The sequence below is a fragment of the Lissotriton helveticus genome, chromosome 9, assembly GCF_964261635.1.
Source record: "Lissotriton helveticus chromosome 9, aLisHel1.1, whole genome shotgun sequence".
Lineage (NCBI taxonomy): Eukaryota > Metazoa > Chordata > Amphibia > Caudata > Salamandridae > Lissotriton > Lissotriton helveticus.
This window is the reverse complement of record NC_136070.1, coordinates 939,746,784-939,770,426: the sequence shown is the minus strand read 5'-3', so window position 1 is coordinate 939,770,426 and position 23,643 is coordinate 939,746,784. Positions and strand designations below refer to the sequence as shown.

The 23,643-nt window shown below is 45.2% G+C and overlaps 1 protein-coding gene across 2 annotated transcripts in view; it reads right to left on the bottom strand.

Moving 5' to 3' along the window:
* The window catches only part of SARS2 (seryl-tRNA synthetase 2, mitochondrial), a 197,457-nt gene that overhangs the window by 71,744 nt on the left and 102,070 nt on the right, over window positions 1-23,643 (bottom strand). For both annotated transcript variants that reach the window (XM_078662238.1, XM_078662239.1), the window contains 3 exons: window positions 9,594-9,734; window positions 9,384-9,438; window positions 617-680 (listed from right to left, as the gene is read on the bottom strand). In XM_078662238.1, coding sequence (XP_078518364.1) covers window positions 617-680; window positions 9,384-9,438; window positions 9,594-9,734 — 260 coding nt within the window. The remainder of the gene's footprint in view (window positions 1-616; window positions 681-9,383; window positions 9,439-9,593; window positions 9,735-23,643) is intronic.

Genomic DNA, 23,643 nt, shown 5'->3' with positions numbered 1-23,643 from the left:
GATGTAAGAGCTAAAAGTTGGATTTTTTTCAGTATGAGTTAAGGCATGGGAAGGGATAGCGCTATAAGTGTTGCTGCTCTATGATCTGCATATGTATTGAGATTAGATGTAATATAACTGAATTGCTTTCTGTTTTTAATAATATTTAAACATAAAATACAGGCTGGCATTACCAGACTGTGTAAGAGACTATGCAGGTAGATACAATCTATAATTATTGGATGCACACAATGAGATCAATAATCTAAAACTTCAAAAACAAAACACCTCATCTCCAAACTACAGAATCCTCTGAATTGCATATGTTTATTCCAATTAACCTCCAGTGACCTTACTGTCCTCAAGGCCTTCACTAAGAGAGGTTGCAGCTCTTTCTAAAGGTAATCGGGCACACACCAGCATGTCACCAGCATCTCACACATAGTTTGTAAAACCTTGATATTGTATATGTCGACTGAAAGAGCGGGCCCCTGGCGAACTGGGACGTTGATGACTAAATCCAATGAGTAATAAATGATGATCATTGGATCAGAATATGACTGACTATCTCTATTTCTGCTACATGACTTTACAGTAAGAATTGAAAGGTAGTGATGTTATCACTTTGACCTCTTACTTTTGTCTTATGATGTCCAGGTCCTCTCCGATCTCCAAGTGACCTTTGACTCTAAAATCAAAATCTGTAAAGGAAAAATTTAGAGGATGTTAATTTTGCACATGTTCTATGACTACCTGTTGCCATTTTCAGTGTTGTATGATTCTCTAACCTACACTGTAGCCCTTCTCCTTACTCTCGTCATCAACTGTTGTTCCTATTCTATTTTAATAATGATTAATACAATAATAAATTGTTGATATTAACAATGCCTGTCAAAACATTGTGTCTATGAGGGTGTTTGTGCTGCTATCACCCATGGATGCCTACATTCAACAAGTGACACCAGACCTCCATCTCAGCGTTTGCAAAGTTCCAGTATTGCATTGCGATACCTGTGTGAAAAACAAGGACTGTAACACCTACAAAGCAAATGGCACATTGCGAGAGTACAATTGTGGTCCTTTTCTCCCTCTGTTGCCCACAGCTGGCATTCATACAGTAGAAGTTTTCTCTAACAGCTTCCATTTTGAGAATGTTTACTAAATGACCTGACTAGTCAATGTCTTAGAACTAGGCAATGATACAAATGACTTGGGAATCGCAAGAAGGAGATGGAGGCATTTTCTGTACCCTCTTGTGGTACACAAGGAATCGCAATGTTGACCATGTGTATCGTGTAACGTGATTTGCACCTAGCAGTGTCGATTTGATACAGTGATTTTTGTTTTTTTCAGAGAAAGCCAGCTACACTGTGCATTGCAAGCTCTGCAAGAGAATCATTCGGTACATCAGCCCCCACATCCCCAACAATGCCCCTTAATACGTCACTGATCATAAACCCTATGTTAACCTGTTACACTAATCCTAATACGAACCCTTAACCTAACCATAACGCTACTCTAATTAGTACCCCTTAAATGTATCCAATAACACTTTTTAAATAATAAAGAAAACTAACATTGATGCATGGCTATTATCATTACATGTTCCTACAAACATACTTCCTATTTTTGTTTTTATTCGTTTCTCTTTTTCAATGTAATATACTTTTATTAAAAGAAGACATAACTTGATAAATTATAGGGAAGGAACTATTCCTAGTGAGCAAGGTGTCCTAACGTTTGTAACTCCCTTGAACAACACATTTTTGAGCAGGAGTCTTCAGAAACGCTTAGTAAAGGTTGCTTCACCAAAAAGGCACTGACCATCGGCACTCCCATATATCTAGAGATCTCTTGCATGGCCATCACTATGAAATAGAGTGTGGTGAGGCCAATTTGCTTGCAGATCTTTGTGATTTTAATACTTTAAGTATAACAGTGTCTAAAATTTTCATTGGGAAGGACATTTCAAAGTTAAATTCTGGATGACGTAAACTGGCTGACCCATCCCTACTTGTAGGAGCTGCTGATACTTAGGCACTAACTGGGGCAAGATCTCACTCTTGGCCATCATAATCAACTAACAAAAATGATTAAATATTGCTGTGGTCTTTAACAGACAGCAGTCCCTCATGATTGCTTCTGAAGAACTTATTGTGATCATGGCTTATTTTGAAATGAGTCAATCAGCTTTGGATTCAAAGTATTGAATCATATAAGAGGCTAGTTTTGGAGAAGCTACGGTTACAGAAAATGTACTACTAATCTGGATCACTTTTTCTATAAAGGTGATTGCCTTTGCACATCTGACCACCTTACTGGCAAACAACTTCTTAATATGAGAGGATTACCCCAGAACTGATTTCAAGGACTTGCATCCAAGTATTGTTTCCCGCATAGAAAGCAAATTTCACTGGAAATAGAGGACAGCCCTTCTTGCCCCTCACTCCATTTTAAATGGGATAGAGATTTCTGCATTTACACATACACTAGTCTCTGTGGTAGAGTACAATATACCCTAATTCAGAAGACGCCCTTGTGACTAATACCAGTCCATTTCATTCCATACCATGGAATGGCTCAGAGGACAATCAAATGCTCTAGCAACATCGAGCGATACTGCAATTCTGTCCTTCCCCAGGGCTACCTAATCTTAGCTGGTACTATTTGTGAACTCTAAAAGTGAATTAGCACTCTTTGGGCTAGACGTACGGAGCATTGTTGCAGTAGGAAATTGTCTGATTCGCAGAATCAGGCCGTTTCTAACCACACAAATTATTTTTGGTATGTATTAATCCCAAATTGTGATTTGTTCACATGTCACCGAATCGTTATTTGGAAGGGGCGTGTTCAGAGCAACGCTTCCAAAAACGGAATCAGAATGGGATGTAGAAATGTTTTGCGAACGATATGTGGGCGTGAAACATTCGGAGCGGAGTGAGGAGACGCTGTTAGTGTCACTGCTGCCGCTCATGTTACACAGAGTCATTCAAAGTTGTTAGGTTGTAATCGCTTTGAATATCTGCTTTCAAGTAAGACTTTTAATTGCTTTTAAACTTACTTCTTTCTGTGTATTTGCACAGCACTGCCAAATACCTTTGTCCCCTCACCCCTGTCCACTGCGGCGTGTTGCCGTTTGTGTGGAGGGCGGGGCTGACATTAACATTTCCTCACAGCTTACTCCACTTCGAGCTGGGAAAGGGCGGATCTACTCTGCCACTCTCCTATACCAGCTGATGGGCCAGCGGATGAGCAGCGGGCGCGCCGCTGGCGCACCAAAGGCAAGCCCGTCTGCGCCCGTCCGCGTCCGGCTCTCATCCAGCGCCAGCTATGCTGCCCGTTATAACCCAGCTACAAGAATGGTTTGGTCCAGGAAACAAATCTATGAGTTAGATTCAAAAGGATGCCCCAGGCCGATGTGCTTGGATCCTTGTACACTGCAACGGGAGCTACCCGGCCAGGAGCCACACTGGGAGACATGCTCCTTCGAGTTTGACAGAGAGATCTTGGGAAAGACGTGTAAGGGCATTAACATGGTTGTACCTTCAAGAACACGGACCTCAATTCCCAGGCCAACTATCAAAGCCTGTCTAATCAACTGCAGATCCCTTCCCAAACATATGGATGATGTCTGGCTAACGCTGGAATCAAATTCTTGGGATCTCATATTCCTCATAGAAACATGGTTAAGAGATAGCTCCAACCCCGACATAATGATGGCCATCCCTGTGGGCTATAAAATAACCACGGTTAACCGAGCTGGCAATAGATTGGGGGGGTGGGCTTGCTGTGATCATGAGAGACAGCTGGAAGATATCGCACAAAAGAATTGAAAGCACTGGTCTGATTGAAGCAATGTCCTTCAGTATTAAAATCTCCTCCATCTTCTCTATTGCTGGAATGCTGGTATACAGACCCCCTGACTCTAAACCCTTTGAGCTATTGGAGCTTTGCGATTTGATCACAGCTCTGTCATTGAGACATGCAAACTTTTTGGTCCTTGGTGACTTTAATGTCCACATGGACAATAATCAGTGTGCCCTCTGGCCTCCCAGCTGGCTGACACCCTTAAGGGGTTAAACCTCAATCAAAAGGTTTCTATGTCTACCCATGTGGCAGGCCACATGCTGGATCTCATTTTCACCAATATCCACACCCTAACAATAGATGATCCCATTCCCCTAACATGATCGGATCACAGTCTTATACCATTAAACCTGACCACTACCATGTGTAATAGCTCTGTGAAACCTGAATATGAAGATAGAAGAAACTGGAGAAGAGTCAACCCTGAAGCAATAGGCCCAGCACTATTAAACACCCCAATGCTGCTCACCGGAGAACCCAACGGTGCAGCCGCCACTCTTAACCACTGGGTCACGTCAGCCCTTGACAAAATAGCCCCTATGAAAACCATGAAACTGGCTAGAAATAAACCATCTGCCCCCTGGTTTACACCAGAACTCCGTCTAGAGAAAAGCCTCTGCAAGAAGCTTGAGCGTGTTTGGCGGAAAACCTACAACACAGAGTCCAAGAGTGCATACAGAGTAGCACTAAAACAATTTCATAGGCTAAAGCGCAACTCCATCAGGAATTAAGTTGCTAATCAAATGAAATCCTCGGACAACTCTGCTAAACAAGTGTTTAAGATTGTTCAAGGCTTCATTAAACCAGGGACGATGAAAAGCAACATAGCTCCCTCAGCTACTCTCTGTGAAGATCTTTCGGCCTTCTTTCAGGAGAAAATCAAAGCTATCCATTCTTCATTCTCCTTTATTGAGCCACCAGCCGCACCTCTACCCACCTCCCGCCACCTAAGTATATGCTTGGAATTCCGCACTTTTAGCCCTAAAACAGCCCTCATTCAGTTGAAACGACGAAATCCGGTTCTCCAATTGATCCCTGTACGGCTAGGTTTTTGAAACTGCTGGCCCCCCACTTAATCCCTCTCTAAACCTGCTTTGGAACTCATCCCTGAAATCAGGCATCTATCCTTCTATTTGGAAAACGGCACTCGTCCAGCCAATCCTCAAGAAAGAGGATGCAGATCCGGCAGAACTAAAAACTTTAGGCCCATCTCCCTCCTGCCAGCACCAGCCAAGATCCTTGAGAAGGAAGTGCAGAAACAGCCATCTGAATTCCTAGAGTCCAACAAACTACTCCATGACTCCCAGTCTGGCTCCAGGTCAAGGTACAGCACAGAGACAGCTCTGCTTGAAGTAGCAGAGACAGTACGGGAGACCATGGATAAGGGTAGCTCTGCAATGCTAGTGCTGCTGAACCTGTCCTCAGCGTTTGATACAGTGTCACATAAGATCCTTTTAGACAGGCTTAGGCAGCTGGGAGTGATAGGGACCACTTTAGCCTGGTTCGGCTCTTTTCTTGAGGGCCGGTCCCTGAAAATACTCCTTCACCCCTATATCTCATCTCCCCGCCCCCTGGTTTGCGGAGTCCCTCAGGGCTCGGCCCTGAGCCGGATTCTATTTAGTATCTACCTCGATCCCCTTGCCCCACTAGTAGAGCAGCACGGTGTAAGTGTTGTTTCATACGCTGATGATGCTCAGCTTGTGTTCTCTTTTAGGGATCACTCTAAGGCAGCATTTACCAACTTCAAACAGTGTCTGATTGACATATCATCCTAGATGACTGACAACGGATTGAGGCTGAATACTGATAAAATGGAGGTTCTGTTTTTTAATCAGCCATCCCCTCCACAATCCGACCTCTGGTGGCCGTCAGAACTTAATCCGCCCCCTCTTCCTGTTTCCTCTGCTAGGAAACTGGGGTTCAAATTTGACTCCACCCTCTCATGCAAGACCCAGATAAGCCAAGTCACCTCGTCCTGTTTCTGGAAAATGAAGTCTTTACGGAGATTTCTTCATTTCCTACTCATGGACTGCAGGAAAACGGTGGTCCATGCACTGATTAAGTCTCAGCTGGACTACGCCAACAGCCTGTATTTGGGTCTGACAGTCTACTTGATTAGGAAACTATACAGAACGCAGCTGCCAGGCTCATCTGAAATGTACCACCCCGACACCACATATCCCCCTCCCCCCACCTACGCAGCCTGTACTGGCTGCCCGTTAAAAGGAGGATAGAATTCAAGGCACTGACTCTCACCTACAGAGCAGTCAGAGACACTGGCCCTCAATATCTGATGAAGATACTCCGAAAAAAACATCAGACGAGGGTCCTGAGGTCCAATCGTCGGGAACTCCTAGTCACTCCCAGCTTTGCAAAAGCCAGACTAGGTGGCCGGTTGTTCCCCGTTAGAACCGCTTCTCTTTGGAATTCCATGCCTGAGCACAATCAGAAGGCCAAGTCAGAATCTGAATTCAGGAAGATCCTGAAGACCTGGCTCTTTGGCCTCCCTTAGCAATTGGTAACCTGCCCCTACCTCTTTGCATCCGCTGCTAGCGCTGGGACACCTCCGTTGGAGGTAGCTGTGCACTCTACAAGCTGCAACAATATTAATAATTTTAACACTAACTCAAAGTTGGTGGCAAACCATTTGCTAATAGGAAGGGGTCCCCTAAGGGCCCCTTACCTTTGAGAATCTTTAAAAATATATTTTTTAAGAGCAGACAGTGGTCCCATGGTCCGCAGCCCACTCTTAAAAAAGAATGCATCCTGTTTTCTTTGAAAACGGGCTGCACTTTAAAAAAAATTATTGCTTTATTTAAAAGCAATCACAGATATGGTGGTCTGCCGACCCCAGCAGGTCACCATTCCTGTGATGGCAGCGAATCCTAGAGGTACACAAATTGCGACCAACCTCATTAATATTCATGAGGTAGGTCTATTAGCTGCCCAGTATTCATCATCACTAATGGGCAAGATATTAACTTTGTACATTGGTAATAGCGATTTTCAAATAGTTATTCACAAAAAAAATTGCTATCTGATAATCGCTATCATTGATCTTCATCTAGCCCTTGGAGTGCTGGGCCTGGGTTCATCTACCAAGTTAACACAGAAAATCAAGGAGGTTTGGAAGGTCAATTTTCCTTCACAGACCATGCACCCAGTGTCGTCGTTATTATGAAATATATGCAATCTAAACTTTAAAATTGCTAGGTTGTTCTTATGACCTCTGGAAACATGTTACTGTACAACAATATAGCACAGTTGCTCACCCTTTAAACAATAAAAAAATGTAACCAATTGTGGATTTCAATGACTATATGTGAGTTATATGTTAGATCTCAATTCAAGTACATTTTGTTTGCACCTTAGTTCCAGCAACAGACACTGCTTCTTCTTATCCTAAAGACAAAGAACTGTCAGAGTGTCTTGTGCAACAAAGATTATGTGTAATTAAAGTACATGTACATCAAGGATAGGCCTGGATGCATCTAAACATTGCAGAATGTAATGTAAGAGAATGCATGGTATTTGTGTGCGGCCTGTAAAAGCAGACTCACTGCATGGATGGTAAAAAACAAAGGGGGCCTCAATTGCCATGTTTTAAGTTTAGAAACGTGTGCTACAGTTCACAAAGATACATTACATGTGCAAATTACTATGACACTAGAGTAACTGCACTACATTTGGCTATTCACAAAATCAGAGTGCAAAATACTCAAAAGTGTAGACTGACAAGTCTCCACTTCCGAAATAGGAGTGTACGGTACTGCTGCCACAAAGAAACAGTAATTAATCTAGCATCACACATGGCCATCCACTGGAACTGCCGCACCCTCCCCTATAAAATAACAAAGGTAGGGACCGAAACAAAGTCTACAGTAAATAATGCTAAATTATTTAATGTAGGTAAAAATAGAAATACATATAATTTAAGGTTAAAATAATACCTAAAAATAAAATATATTTCATTTTAACAACCTTTTTGAATTATAAATTAATGTAACCTTTTTTAAATATAAATAAACTACTTTTCATTAATTTTATACATCACCTTTAATAATTATTCATGCACAATAAAAAACGTTTTTTTTACTTTCGGTGGGACGCTATTTTATAAATTTAAACTTCAGGAAATTCATTTTAATTTAATTTATTGAAATTAACTAAAGATTGAATTAAAAATGTAATCAATAGTACTTTCATTTTTTTTCATTTTGCTCAACATTAAAAAATATATAAAATTAATGTATATTAATATTTAACATAAACATATTTTTAAAAATCTAGTGTAAAGTGTAATGAACTTAAAAAAAACATTCTATGCTTCGTCACAGGGAGATTTTCACTTTGACTCCCTATGTTAAAGTTTAGGAAAAAGTAAAAAGTTTACTTAACAAAAAAAATTTAAATAGCAAAATTTTAAAATGCTGCAGAACTAAAAAGCTTAATTTTGGAGTCAATATTTAAATATTTCAAATATATTAAATCAAATAAAATGTATTTAATGCAGAGGTAAATTTGAAAAAAATATTCAAATTGTCACAAAGCACTTTTTCTTTTATAAAGCAGCAGCCCGGCAGCTGCCAAGTCCTTCAAAAAGTGAGATAACAATAAAACACATTTGGGAAGAAAGGAGGAATGGTGGAGCGGACAGTTTTAGAGGAGGCGCATATGCAGGCTGAATTAAACACCGACAGAGGCTGGAGCAGCAGAGGAATAGAACTGGGTGGAAGTGCGAAATTAAAAAAACATAGAAGGTTAGGCAGGGACGGGGGAAGCAATGGACCAGCAAGGGAACAGCAACATGGATATAGCAGGATGAAGTGATTTGAGTTGGATGAATCACATAAGAAAGAGAGTCCTGAATATAAAAGAAAAAAAGCCAGTGAAAATAAGCAGTGGAAGGATACAAGTTATACAATAAAAAGAGGAAAAACAAGCTATGCTCCAGGGGAGAGACAAACACAAGAAGATACATTAAAGTAAATGAATAAGAAACAACCAAATCTGATGATAAAAAAGCCAACCAACAGTAAGGAGTGGTTTGATCAAATGCCCCCTGTAAATATTTGTTTTTACCTGCAATTAAAACATTGGCATGTTGGGTGCCCCACTGAAGATAACGCAGTGGCTCAGGGCTGATAAGGGCTGGAATAAACCTTCCAATTCCAATGTTTGTCTTTCTGTTTTCCCTTTTTAATATAGAACATTCTATCCTCAGTAAGTGGAATGTTCTAATAGTCTTCAGCAAATTGAAAATTTTACTTTACAATATCCCTTTTCTCCAAAACTCAAAATATTTCTGCGGTCTTCCAGTGCAGACTCGATGAGCCACTTTATGAGGAAGTAGGCATGTCTAAGGTATAGCTTCACATCAAGACCTGTGCCTTTCTCTTGTCAGCCACTGCTTTGTCTGCAGACTGATGCATAACCTTTGCCAAACTGCATCCCATAATCATGTTAATCCTCTTGAAATATCATTAGACCTGAAAGGATCCATGTGTGGTAAGTAAGCTTCATAAAATGTCAGTCACCTGGTTTCTTCCCAATGACTTCGACTATTCGGGCATTGCTCTCGTCACCAACTGGCTGGAAGAAGGAAGAAAAATCATAGGGTGAGTCCACAAACAGACTAAGGAGGTGTGACCAGACCTTATGAATCAGACTCCAACAATTACCCACCATTTTCCCATCCCAGAGTATTCCCAGACGGTACACAAATAAAATCCTTTGATTCCTCTTACCACATCAGGGTGCGTCCTGTTGGGCAGCTCCAGGGCCTTCAGGTAATACTGCTCGTCCAGCTCATACTCTTCCTGATACAGACTTGTAATCATCTGGCGTAATTCCCTGCCACGCTGCCGGAGCTGAAGATGATGAGGGTGCTGTGTGACAGACAGCGATATCATGTAATCAATTTATCAGTAGGATACTTAATGCTGGGGGCTCAGACAGTTCAACCGTCAGAGAAGCACAGAGAAGGAGATCACCAGCAAAGCAGGAGAGACATTGGGTCAGAGCTACAGAGAGGAACCACTCAAGCAGCACTGGGGGAGGGAGGTAAATGATGCCATGGATAAGCGATGCAGGGCACATCACAGATACCACAGAGAGGGATGTTCACTGATAGTGGAACAACACCCCCAGGGCAGCACTTAATAAGTGTTTTTGTTGCCACAAACAGACCTCAAAACACGCTTTTTACTGGCAGTTTCACTAATCACTGTTAGACTGCAGTGCTCTGGGGCAGCACTGAGGCCTGGTGGGGCAAGAGGACTGACTTGCAGGCATGCAGTTTGAAGTTGGGAGGATCGTGGCAGGTCAAGTAAACTCAACGAGACATCAACGGACGTGACACACGAGAGAGTTGAGCCCGCCATCATTTTCCAATTTGACCATTTTATTTTCTAACTTGCTAGCCCCACTCCTAACTGTCTATTCTACCACAAAATAGGTTGCACAGAGTTTACTAAAAACTGTCTTTGGGATGTGGGAAGAGGAAGAGATTGTTAGTAAATGTTGTGATCAACTTTTTCTTATGCACAAGAGCGCTGCGTACTGAAATGGATGGGAGAATTGCTTTTGCAGAGCTTTGTTTTGGGGGCATCATACATGTGGGGCTGGGAGGTCAGTGATGGAGGGACATCATACATACATTAGCGAAAGAGAATCACGGACGGAAGGGGTCATCACAAGTATAGGGGTGGTCAAATGAAACATCACATGGTACCGCAAGAGTTATGAAAAGGCATCCTACATTCCGCTTGAGGGAGTCAGTGAGCAGGGGAGGACATTAAACAAGCAAGCACTGAACAGCCAGAGACAAGGAGGAAGTATCAAGTATGAGGCGCTAGCCAGTTTTTAGCGATGGAAGGAGACATCACATTTAGAATGCTGGGCTGTCAGTGAGGGAGAGAGAGCAATATCAAATGCAGCACTGAGGAGGTAGAGTCTGTCACTGCCCTATGAGGAGCTCATAGCTACAACTGTTCTGGTGGCTAACAAGCTGTAGCTTGCATGTGTGGGAGGGGCATTGTGGGAGTGTACTTGGTCATACAAGTGCTTTTACTGGGTCAGAGTGCACTTAATGACACTGCCAAGTCTACTGAAGCCAACAGAAGGTGGACGGCTAGAGTAGGACTGGGAAATGAATGGACAGCTTGAAGATACATGCTTGCAGACATCCTAGATTGGAAACGTTGGGCTCCATGTGTGAAGGCCAGAGATGCGCTCCAATCATGTAGCTGTGATCGCAGTTATGCAAGAAAGGTTCAAACAGGTGAATTAGTGAGGACTAAAAACCATAATGGGTGTGTGCAAAAAAGCTTTTGCTAGGAAAGTTTTTGGAAGTTACCAATGTTCCCCCCCACCCCCATGAAGGTTGCAAAGTTCCACAGTTTTCCTTCACCTGAGCAAAGTTTTTTCTCTCTGCACCAAGATCATTTCCAGACGACTAGAACCGACAGATTGCAATTCACTCTTCCTGCATATCTACACCATAAATTCAGGTAAGAAAATGCATGCAGACAGTTTTTTCTGCAAGTCAACATTTTGAAGAGGGCACAAAGGTCTTAAAGAGGAGATGGAAGCCCATCATCCTCTTTATAAACATCTGCGTCCCTTGCAGGTAAGAGTGGTGGGGCGGTAAGAGTGGTGGGGCGGTAAGACCGGGTGGGGGTGGGGATTGGGGGGGGACGTTCGACAGACGACCACGAGGGAAAATTAAATAAATAATTAATTTTTCCTCGTTGCCGTCTGTGGAAATTTCTCCTCCCCCCAACCGCACCACTCTTCCCTGCATGGGCCGCGGCTGTTTATAAACTGCCTGATAACCCATATTCGACCTTAAAAGGCAGTTTATGTCTGAAATGGGAGTGCCAAATAACCAGAATATTTTTCCCACACAAATTTCGCCAGATGATACAAGTCGGATTTGCCCAGGGAAAACAGCAATATTCCAAGTTCCACAACGACGAATAGGGTAAAACATGCTGTGTAATTACGATGTTCCTTTTCCGAGATGTGGAACTCAGAATGAAGTACCACTGCAACCTGTAAATACTGCACTTTGAGGGCCTCGCAAAATGAGGGCCAAAGTGTTTTCTGCGATCACCGTGTTTTTATTGTTAAACAAGTGCAATATGCACAGAGATGGTCACAAAAATAAAAAAAATTATTTGGATGTCCCTATGTAAAAAAAAATAATAATAACTAGTTAAAGTTTTCCATAAGCCTTCACAAAGGTTGCAATAAACACAGCTTTATACCAGCACACGGGCTTTAGCCATACATTCTCTAGTGGGCATATGAGATCTAAATTGGATGGTGGAATGATGAGCAGTACCCATGAGAAGTCCAGAACCAGGATATGAGGCATTCTCTGGTGAGAATGGTGGTATGAAGAGTTGCCATCTCAATATTGTTTAGAGCATGGGAGACAATGGCCATGTTTCAATATCAACGCAGGATGGTATTGGTCATTGTTTTTTCAGAGGTAGGCTTCAAAGTGTTCGATAGATTGCCTGCTTCGGTGGGGAAGAGGCTGGGATCAACAGCTTCGTTGAAACACGCTCAAAAAGAGGGTGGACCTCTAAGGGGACGGACGGAACTGGGCTGGAAATGCTACTTAATGTGCAGTGATGGAGGGGTTCATCATACATGCAGGGTTCAGTAAAGGAGGACCACCAGACATGCACTGCTGGTAGATAGCACAGGACCGGAGAGGATTAATGAAAGGTGGAAAAGGAACATTGTACATCTGGCAATTGGAATTGTGGCGTGGCTCACCGAAGAGTCTAAAGTGCATGCTGCGCATACAGAGCTCATTGGGTTCAATGATGCTCTGGGCAAATTAGTGGCGGTCAGGTGAGGCATCAACATACCCATCTCAATGGTGATAAGTAGTAGCCAGAAGGGACGCAACACACATTCAGTGCTGAAGACTGAGGACCCCAACTTGATGTGGTAGCCTCCAACATACAGCATTTGATGGGCAGAGTGACAGGAGGAAGGGGGGTATCACACATACATAGACCAGAAGATGCGTCTTTGATGTGGAAGCATACACAGCACTTAATGGAACATCATAGATAGGTGACTGGGAGGCATCGAAAAACTAGGCTCTGCAGCTATACCTCCGATTTCATAAATCTTACAGACTTGCGTCTAACACATCCGCCCCTCATGTAACACAACATATAAGCTTTATAGGACGCAGAGGGTATCTCATAGATTATACAAATCTTAGACAAATTTTCTTCAGACAACTAAGCTCCTGTTTTGCTGATATAAAACTTACAGGCTTTTTCCAAGACTGAAGAACAGTATACCAGCCCACAAAGAAGATACAGGTTCATTATTCAGATAGCAGAGCAAATCCTCAGGTAGCACATTATACAAGCTCAGCCATCAGACATTAGAGCTGTTTCACATGCTCTGTTCTTCACTGCACTGTCACTTGTGTTTCATTGTACTGATTACATGACAACACACAGACAGCACCAAATCCGAGCTATGTACAGGCCATCTGAGCAGCCATTCCAAAGGAAAACATAGGTTGAACCAGGGACAGAACTAGACGGTGCCATTGAGGCCAACAAGTGCTCATTGGAGATGGACACATGCAGCCTTAGTAAGAGACACTCAGTACTGCACTAGAGACAGTACACGCGTGTGTACCAGAAACAGACCCTGAAAGAACTAGCGAATGAGACAGTCTTGCCCTGGAGGCAGCACTAATCAGATGCACCACTGTGTATAGTACGGAGAGAAAGAAACCCTACCTTTAGTGACTCGGGGTGCAGTTGCCGTGTGAACCCGTGCCACGCCTTTGTAAGGTTCCGACGGCCTCCAAGAACATGATTTACAGCCCTGTTTAGAAAAACAAGCTTCTCCCATCATGTGAACGCGCACAGGAAGAAAAGCCAAGAACAATGGCCCGTGTTTGCAGCATCTGCACTCCCCAGTGCTTCTGGGTAATTGCCGCCAAGAGGTCCATTGGAGGTGCCACTGCTCTTGGGACTGGTGGTGAAGATTAATGCAGAGTTTGCTGGTGTTCATATCTGTAGAGACTTGGGGCCTAAATAAGAGTTTGGCAGTCCATCGGACTGTCAAACCCATGGTGGAGGTGCTGGGGCCGTCAGGGACCGATGCACCAGTGGTCTGACCGCCGTATTACGACTACGGTGGACTTACCGCCATAGGACCACTACAACTGCCGGGAATCAGCAATCCCTCAGTGGTGGAGCGGCAGCCTAGAGCAGCAAATACTGGCGGTGCCACTGTGGCCTGGTGCAGCAAACGCTGGCAGTTCTGGTGGTGATCCCGTCATGAAAAGTGTGGTGGTCAGGAAAGCTAGGGGTGCCTATAGGGCCCTCTGGTGCCCCTGTGCATGGGGGTGTATGCACCCCAATTCCTGCACGGCATGCACTGCACAGTCCATGCAGTGCAGGAACTTGCTTTGCTGCTCCTTCGACGCTGCAGTTCAAAGGCTCACATATGAGCCTTAGAACTGCACCACGCCTCACGCCCGCCAGACCACGAATTGACTCATAATCTGGAGGGTGGGCAGTTGTCAACTTTGGGGGTGTGGGAACAGGGAGCATGCATGGCAGCCCGCTTCCACTCTGCCAAAGTCATAACCGGGCCCTTAATATCCTACCAGTTTCAGTATTACTGGGCATTATCAAGCAAATGCAAGGTTTTGTCATAAAGTCACAGTTTCTAGTCCAATGCTTTTCTTATACATTTTATTATGAAAAAGGAAAGTTGGAAGGTAGAAGACTTTGCTATTCATCAAGTAACACAAATTCATTTTGCTGTTCTGGCTTGCGAAGTGACACGGTGGGGGGGGGGGGAGTAAACCTTCCTTGCTTTATTAAACCCTCCCTAACCTCTGCTAGGCCACTTAGGAACATTCTATCGGTGTTTCCAGTTCTCACCAAGGAATCCCTAGTGATTATTTTGAACCGGGTGAAATCTGGTTCACCAGCAGACTCCTGTCCGCCTCAGATTTTCAAGCTGGGGTGGCCCGAGTTGGAAGACAAAGTACTGGCCCTGCTTAATCACTCCTTGGAGACGGGACATGTGCCATTCAACTTCAAGGAGGCAAGGGTGATCCCTCTACTTAAAAAACCCGGTGCCGATCCAAAAAAATTTAAAAAAATGAGGCCAATTTCCCAGCTTCCTTTCCTTGCCAAAATTCTGGAGCAGCATGTGCTGCACTCCCTCACCTACTTCCTGGAAAGCAATCATCTCCTTGAGCCCAATCAGGCGGGTTTCAGAGCTCACCACAGCACGGAATTGGTAATGCTGTCCGTGCTGGATGACCTGAGACTCAAGGCTGATAAAAAACTCCCTGTGCCCTGGTCCTCCTGGACTTATCCGCGGCATTTGATACTGTTAATCATTGCCAACTTCTATTGCGGATAAGGGACCTGGGGATTCAGGGCTCAGTCCTAGCCTGGCTGACTTCTTTCCTTGAAGATCGCTCGCAGCGAGTCCAACTTACTGACCTTGTGTCAAAACCAGCTAAGTTGACTTGTGGTGTACCCCAAGGTTCGGCCCTGTCACCCCTGCTTTTTAACATATATCTTCAACCTTTGATTGCAGCACTGAACAGGATGGATTGTAGAGTCTATAACTATGCTGACGACACACAAATCCTGATTCAGATCGATGACTCAGCCACGGCTCACTTGAGAATGCAAAACATACTCAAGTTTACAATTAGCTGGATGTCGGATAATTCGTTAAATATAAATCCTGACAAAACCGAAGTCCTGGCAATTACGACAGCTGCCAATCCATGGAGTGATCAGTTTTGGCCGGCCGAATTAGGGCCACTCCCAGAACCAGCACCGGCAGTAAAAAGCCTTGGCATCAAAGTTGATGCCCTGCTATCCATGGCACAGCAGGTATCATCAGGGGTGGGCACTTGTGTAGGACTGCTACGCCAGTTGCGGAAAATCTCCCCACTGCTGTCCTTTTCTACACTTAGGCTGGCGGTTTCCGCTTTGATCCTGGCGCGGCTGGACTATGGTAACTCCTTATACCACGGTCTCCCAAAAAACCTTCTGGCCAGACTCCAGGTGGTAATGAACGATGCGACCAGGATTATTTTTAACAAATCTAGGCATACTCGAGCCACGCCTTTACTTCGCAGCCTACATTGGCTGCCAATCACTCAAAGAATAAAATTTAAAAGCCTATGCATCGCGCATAAGGCTATCTACGGTTCAGCCCCCAATTACATTAAAGAACGGCTCATCAAGTACATCCCAAGTAGGACCCTCCGGTCTGCTGAGGCATGTAACTTGGTATGTCCTCGGTTATACCTTTCATCCAAGGGTGGCAGAGCCTTTTCTAGCACCGTCCCCTTGGCATGGAACCACCTCCCAGCAGAACTCAGGAAGGAAATTAACCTGCTAGTGTTCAGGAAGAAGCTGAAGACCGTGCTGTTTGAGGAGGCGTGGGGGCCTTTGTGATCTGGCAGTCTTGCCTACCGATGTTGTGTGTCCGCTGATAGCGCTGAGATACCTCGGGTGATATAGCGCTTTACAAGCCAATAATAACATAATAACATAAACAAGGAAAATCTTATATATAATAACATTTTCTATAATCGTCTAAGATCATTGCTTGAATGTTGTATCCAGAGGCATTACTGCCACACCTGGTGAATGTAACTATTTACAACAGTTGGCTTATTGTTCTGATATGTTGGTTACTTAAACAGATTCCCTGATTACTGTTGGTTTTAACTTGTTTAGTAGGGTGCAGAACAGTTATACAAGAACAATTAAGGCAGCTGATAAAATGTGTGATGGAAATGTACATGCGTTTTGTTGAACACAATCTTTTGTACTTTGTAGAATTAGGGATTCATATGCATACATTGATAATGTACAGAAATGAAAAAGAAATTGAAATCATTACAGATCAAATAAATGAAAAGCATTCAGACAAGACGGCACTATGTGAGGAAGGAATGTGATTTGAGCTCAACTGTATTATTAGAAGAGTAACCTTTTATAAGGTACAATACAGGAAGTTATGCTACATTTATGAGTGATGATGTGTTTTCGTACCTGAATCCCAGACTAGTGGAGCACTGAAGTAGCACAGTAAGCAGAAGAAAACACTTGCATAACCCACGGGTACAGGAGTGCAATGCTTCAGGTCGATTTCTGTTTAAGAATGTATATTACACCCCACAGAACTTTCACGGTAACTGACAAGATTCACAATACACCCAACAGCTCTAGCAACGTATGCTACAGCACTCACACCAGGCGCGCAACACCCATTGGACTCAAAGGGCTTCAGCCCCCCCCCCCTCCTCCGTCGTGTATGGCAGCCCGGCTGAGACAGCTTTCCGGGCCCACACACAGCCGCACCCGAGCACTTCACAGGTCTTTAAAAGACAGTTTGCATGTTAATGAAGCCTTGCTGTTGTTTCACCGCTTCTAAGAGCCCCTGGAGCTCCACTCTGCCTATTGCTTAAAGATTCAGCCCCCCCCCCCCCCCGAAATTATTCTTAGGCCCCCCCTACATTTGGCTCTAGTGGCGCCTCTGACTCACACTCTGCCTCCCACAAAAGCAAACTTCACTACCAAAGCACTGTCAAAATGCATATTGCCTTATCGGCTCCCTGTCAGGATCACTGTGCCCAATTTCAGTCCCCTTCCTCCTCCCAATAGTGGAGGGCCTGTGAGGAGGAACACACATATTAAAAAGAAAAGCCAGGGAGCGGGTGGAGAAACCAATGGAAGAGCTGGGGGATGAGGAATGAAGGAGGAACACAGAGCACACATGGGTTGGGAGTGTTTGGGCAGGGGAGAAAAGGCAGTCACATGAGGGTGAAAACTAGGAAACACCTGAATTTGCTTGCAGTGTGGAAACCATAAGAAGAAAATAGTTCCCTGAATAGTTTCGTGAACGTATTTTAAACACAGACGTGCCAGCCGGTTTGGGTGTGCTGAAGCAGTGTAGTGACTCCCACCGCTCTGTAAGGCAAGAGTTCACTCTACGTGGCTCCTCTGCAGAAAGAGGTGTATCCTTCATTGCCAACCAGGGGTGTAACACAGGCCCCTGCAGCCCCTGCGGTGCGGGGGGCCCTCACCCTCCAGGGGGCCATGTCAGCACTGCACTTCTGCTGGGGGGCTCTAGATTGAGCACGGAGGGGCCCCCTTCACGTACCCTGCAGGGGGGCCCCCTCAAGGTTCGTTACGCCACTGTGGCAACCCTCCGTCAGTTTACACTCTCCCGAGGCAGGCTCCCACCTGCACCTTCGATTCAGGTGGCCACTCTGTGTTGACAAGTAGATCGTACAGAATGTCTATCTCCTGCTCATTAATCTTCTGGACTGCGGGCGCGGCCATCTTTACTCCTGGCAAGCTGGCAAGAGGACTTGTGACTATGGTGCCCTGACCAGCGCAAAACTCTTTAGTGTGTGAATCTGTCAATGGTGACTAAAGGAGGGAGGGTTTGTTCTAGCTCTGTAAATGACAAAACTGAATAGTATAGTGCTCAATGGTGTCAATGTCAGTCGGATGATACCAGTTCACAGAGCTGCCCCCAGATATCCACTTGAAACTATTTCTAGGATCGAACGTGAAAGGCGCCTACTTTTTAGGTCTCGGCTAAAGACGCGCGGAAGCGCGTCTCCGCCGAGATCTTATGTTAGGGAGTGTGCTCCCCAGGAGACAGTTTGGGCCGCGCGCATCCCTGGAGCCGATTTGAAACGGGAACGCGCGCTGTGGCCAGGCGCTGTCTCCTGGGAAGCGCAAGCACCACACACGCATGCGCATACACACACAAGCACTCATGCACGCACGCACATACATACATACATACAGAGACACACCCCCCCTGACACATACGCGCGCACACACACAAGTGCACCGAGGCCCCCCCCTCCCCCCTCCCCCCTCCCCCGCCGTCACCGTCGCATACACACACGAGCATACACGCACACACACACACACAAGTGCACCAAGCCCCCCCAGCCTTTTGAAACTTACCTGGGCAATGTCGGGGACTCTTCTCTCAGCACGCGGCGCCCAACCTCCTGCTAGCGCGGCCCCGGGTCTCCACACCGCTCACAGGAGCCCCGGGCCGCGAGACGCATCGACTCCGCCTGCCTCCTCTTCCGGTCTGGACGTGGCCCCGCCCCCGTCACAAGCGACCGTGCCTGACTTCCGGGGCGGCCTCCGTGTATTCCGTCCGTGGATTCTTTCCGTCTTCTGTTAGGTCTCGCCTGTCGATGCGCATGCGCATCGAGCAAGCGAGAGTATTGGGACTTATCCACTCTTTATCCACACTGCAAGGAATCGTGGCGATTCCTTGCAGTGCCCGTGACTTTTAAGCTCAATGCGCATGCGCATTGAGCTTAAAAGCGCGTGCACGTCCGTCTTTGTTTACCCGCTCCGCCCCCTCCCCTTCCCGCCGTCTCGCATTTCCCCTGCCGCATCAAAGGCTTTCACGGCCGGCCGGCCAGCCAGCCATGCTTTCAGTTTCACGACCGGCCGGCCGTGTCAATTACATTCCAAAGCCCGCTCTCCCTGCTCCGCCCCCTGCTCCGGCCGAGACGCATTTCTCCTCCCCCCTCCCCTCTCTTCCCTCCATCTTGTCTAACGAGTCTTGAGGTGGTGGGGGGCCGTCATCCACAGTGGGAGGTCAGCGCACGTTCACCATTCAGGTGATTTGAGGCCATTAGTCACCCTTCCTGACTTTGATTGGGGGATGGGGTTGCTATCATACGTGCGTTGATTGATCTGCCCTGTCCATCCGCAGCTCCTTCAGGGCAGGCACTAGTCGAGGGACAGAAGGAGCTACGGGCAGCAGCCACCATATGAGAAGGATAACACCTTGCCAAGGGGTTCCCAAATGCTAATCATCTCACGTGGGGTGCCCTGCTTCTTGAGCTGCTTCTCTAGACTCTCTCCCAAAGCAAGTATTTATAACCACGGACAAAGGCAGAAACAAGGAGCATTTGGCTTCTACCTTTTCCCAGCCGGACTCTTCCAAAAATAAACCAACATATTTTCCTTAAGGGCTCATTCCTGTACGAGTTGATGGTTGTTATTTAAAGTGCCTGCCTAATACGAGCACTTCCAGTTTAGAAATAGGGCGCTTTATTTACTTTTCTGTTAGGTAAACCCGTAAATGTGTGTTCGTAAAGCTGAAATGCCTGCCTGGCCGCAGTATGGGTGCCTCGAGACAAGGGGCTCCGGTCAGCATAGTCCCACGTCCCCGTTCTCCCAGATCTGCTTCTCTCTCTGTTCATGTGTGTGAAACGGAAGATAATCGCCACATGTAAAATACGCATTCCGGTTGTGTTGCTGTGTCTGAGCAGGGTATGTGTTTGTTTCCTTGCACACAGAAGCTCTCTAACCCGTAACCTAAAATGGCAGCTCTAATTTGACTGCGGCCCATTCATTGACGGTAATAACAGAGGGCCTGGGGCACGCTGCTCGGCTCCGCAGTGGAAAGAAACTTTCAGGCCGTCCGCTCTCTGTATGATTGACAGATTTTCGTGTGTTTTCATTGGTAACAGCCCCTCGTGCTCTGGTAACGTGGCAGTGGGAGCCATAGCCGTTCTGACATCTAAGCACGTTCAGGGATAGATCGGTGTTGACGTACGTTACTCAACTTGCGCTGCACATCCAGCTTCATGCCCCCCGCCCCCATACTGCATTTGTTCATGCGACCGGCGACACAATCAGCTTACTAGCTTTTATTTTTAGTTGTACTAAAACAATGCAGCGTCGATATTTACTCGCGGCCATTTACATTGGTACTGGCCAATGAACCTTGTAAAACAAAAATTATAGTTTTGTACCGTGATTGTGACATGACTCCTAAACTAGTGACGCACTGGATTAATGTATACCAAAGGCTACATTGAATAGGAAAAATCATTTGATTTGTTATGCTTTGACACCTACTGCACCTGTCCCTTTTATTATATTGATATGTCAGTTGGATGTCCATTGATAATCGTTCTTGGCTGTTAAAGGTGACTGATTTTAGCTATAACCTAGTTTGAATGTGACCAATCAGACCTGAATTATGCCTTTGTGTCCTGGGAGAAGTATATTCATATCTGTGGAGCCCCGTTTGATCTAAGTACCCCGTTTCACCAAAAACTAGCAATTTTGCATCTATTTTCAGAAGGTTGTTGATGAACACTGCCATATATTTTATGCTAAGTAATCTACTGCACAATAACTATTTAAATATCAGAAGTGTTTCACATCCATCCATGTGATATGCATACAGTTTGAGCATCATTTTAGGGTTACTAGTTACAGGAAAATGTTCCTCTAAGCTGCTCATAGACACGTCCTGCCTTGTTTACAAAGGCAACAGGTTGCATAACAAAGGCTTTGTCGGTCGAAATAAACTAGTGTGGTCTTGTAGTGCGACTTGCCATCTGTTTCGCATGTTTTCCCTTTAGCAGGATATCAAGAGTGTATTGGGTTCTGTGCCTATTCCCAGTGGAATACGTTTGACAGCCCCGTCTCCATCTATCGGTAGATAGATGACTCAGTGGTCGTTTGAATTGCACTTTATCTGAATTGGCATCCAGTTATTTTACTGGGCAATTGTGTTGTGAGGGTATCTCGAATGGAAGTACTCTTGAAAGCCTCGATGCGTGTTTGTTATTTTCCTTTCACCTTGTTAGTGTTGTGTTCTTCAGTGGCCCAGAAGCATCGGAGGAATAGTCCGAATGATGGTAGAGCATCGGGCCGTTGTTGTCACAGAGGTTTGAAAAGTCTGTACTTTTGGTAGTTCACTGTATCAGTCCATGCCCTCCATGTTTATTAAATTCAGAAGCGTTCTCCATAATGATGGACGGTTAGCTGTAAGTCTTGTCCCTCTAGCTGGGGTTTGATAGTAATAAACAAGGGCACGTTTACTGAAATGTGCATTAGTTAATTTTATTTTTTCCCAGGAGGAAAATATCCTGGTATAGTTGCCTATATTTCATGAATTTTGGGTTAGTTCCCGCACCATTCTCTGTTGTAGATTTGAGCGGTCATAGAAGCAAAACCTTACTAAATACCATCAGATTTAGGTTTGAGTGTTTTTTTGTAATTCTTTAGCATTGGCTACAGGAAACAAAAATGCTAAAGATTTACAAAAAAAACCCATAAACAATTCTAAAAGCACTAACTCTAATGCTGCGAGACCTATTGCATTTCCAATGCTTGTTTCTTGTTCCTACGTCAGCAACAAAGTCACTCAAGAGAGGCACGGAGTGCATGTCTAGGTGAATACGTGCTCTTGTTATAATCAGTGATGGTAAATTATGGCATACGGCTTGTGTGTGCCACACCTGTCATTCACCTTTTCACAAGTGCAAATTTAAGTGACGTGTTGGCGCCTAATTTGTTTATCAGTGTATATGTGGAGTCTTGAAGCTTAAATGCTGCTGCATTGTAAGATTAAGCCTGCGAACTAAACTGCTTTCCTCGATTCTAGGAAGCTGAAAATGTAAACACTTGTTTCTGGTCACGTGACTCGGTTGTATTTCCTTGTAACTTGCTGTTGCGTGTGGACAAAGGGTGTGTGACCTCGGACTCTGATGCTTCCTCATGCTTACTTTCTCACTCAAGTAAATGCTCTCGCTGCCCGCAACGCACGATTCTTTCCTTTAGTGCCACGCACCACCCCTGGCGAGGCTTGAGGAAAGCCTCACAGCCTAGAAAGTTGGCGTCGTGAGTTCTCTGAGAGGTCACACATGGCAGAACCCCTCCCCGTGTGCGGCTTGTTATTGGAAGCACAGGCCTGAGGTCTGAATACATACAGGGCACACAGCACACCCCGGCCTTGCCAGTTGCAAGAAATCTTGGGTCCATACATCACCAGAATACCGACTTTTACTTTAGTAGGTTTCATTTTAAGCCCCAGTTCCTCTCGTGTGGAATCAAGGGGGCTTTTGCTGTCACTGGATGGGCTGATAGTTGAGGTGTTGGTTCATTTCTGTTATCTCGCATTCCTTGAGGGCTGTCCCCGTTTCACTACTCAGCTGTAGAAGTGGGATCTTCTGTCGGTCATGTCGCGATGGCCTGCTGATGTGTGTCCCGTCTGTTCCAGCCTGCTGCCAGAATAGAGGGGGTGGTGAGTTTTTGTGTTACTCGGGCCTTTTGTTGGATTTAAAGTATGGCACTTGGTAGCAGCCAGGGACTCCGTGAGGTTGACTGGTCCCTTTGTGTTTCTTTGAACGAATTCCCTCTAGCGTCTGCCGGCTGCCAAGAGCCGAAGTTGGAAATGTGCGAAAACATGAACGCCGTGTTTTGTGTGTTTTTCCCCACTGTAAACTCAAGTTACAGAACACTAACCATTTGTAAAACCAAATTTCACGAAGAGGCACAGCTTAGTTACCCTTTGTTTTTTTCATTGTATTCAGGGGTCACCCACTTAAGGTGCATGAGTAAACGTCTTGTGCAGCCAGCGGTGTACCCTGAGCTGGCCAGCTGCAGAATGCAGTAATGCGAGCTGATGTGCTAGAGAGAAGCTCCTGGCATGTTTGTATTTTTTTGCCCTGAATTGTAAATCAAACAGTTGTTTCAGCCGACGCACGGGCTGTTGCTTTTGTTTTCACTGCAGATTGCTTAAGTCACTTGAACTCCCCTGGCTGGCGTCACACACCTGGACTCTGGTTGCAAGCTGTTTATTTACCTGGGCGCAAGCAAAGGCGAGGGTTCCAAAGCGCCTGCGCGTTGTTCACGCTCTCCTTCGTGGCACACCTAACTAGTAAACGTACCTGCCATTATCTTAATCGAT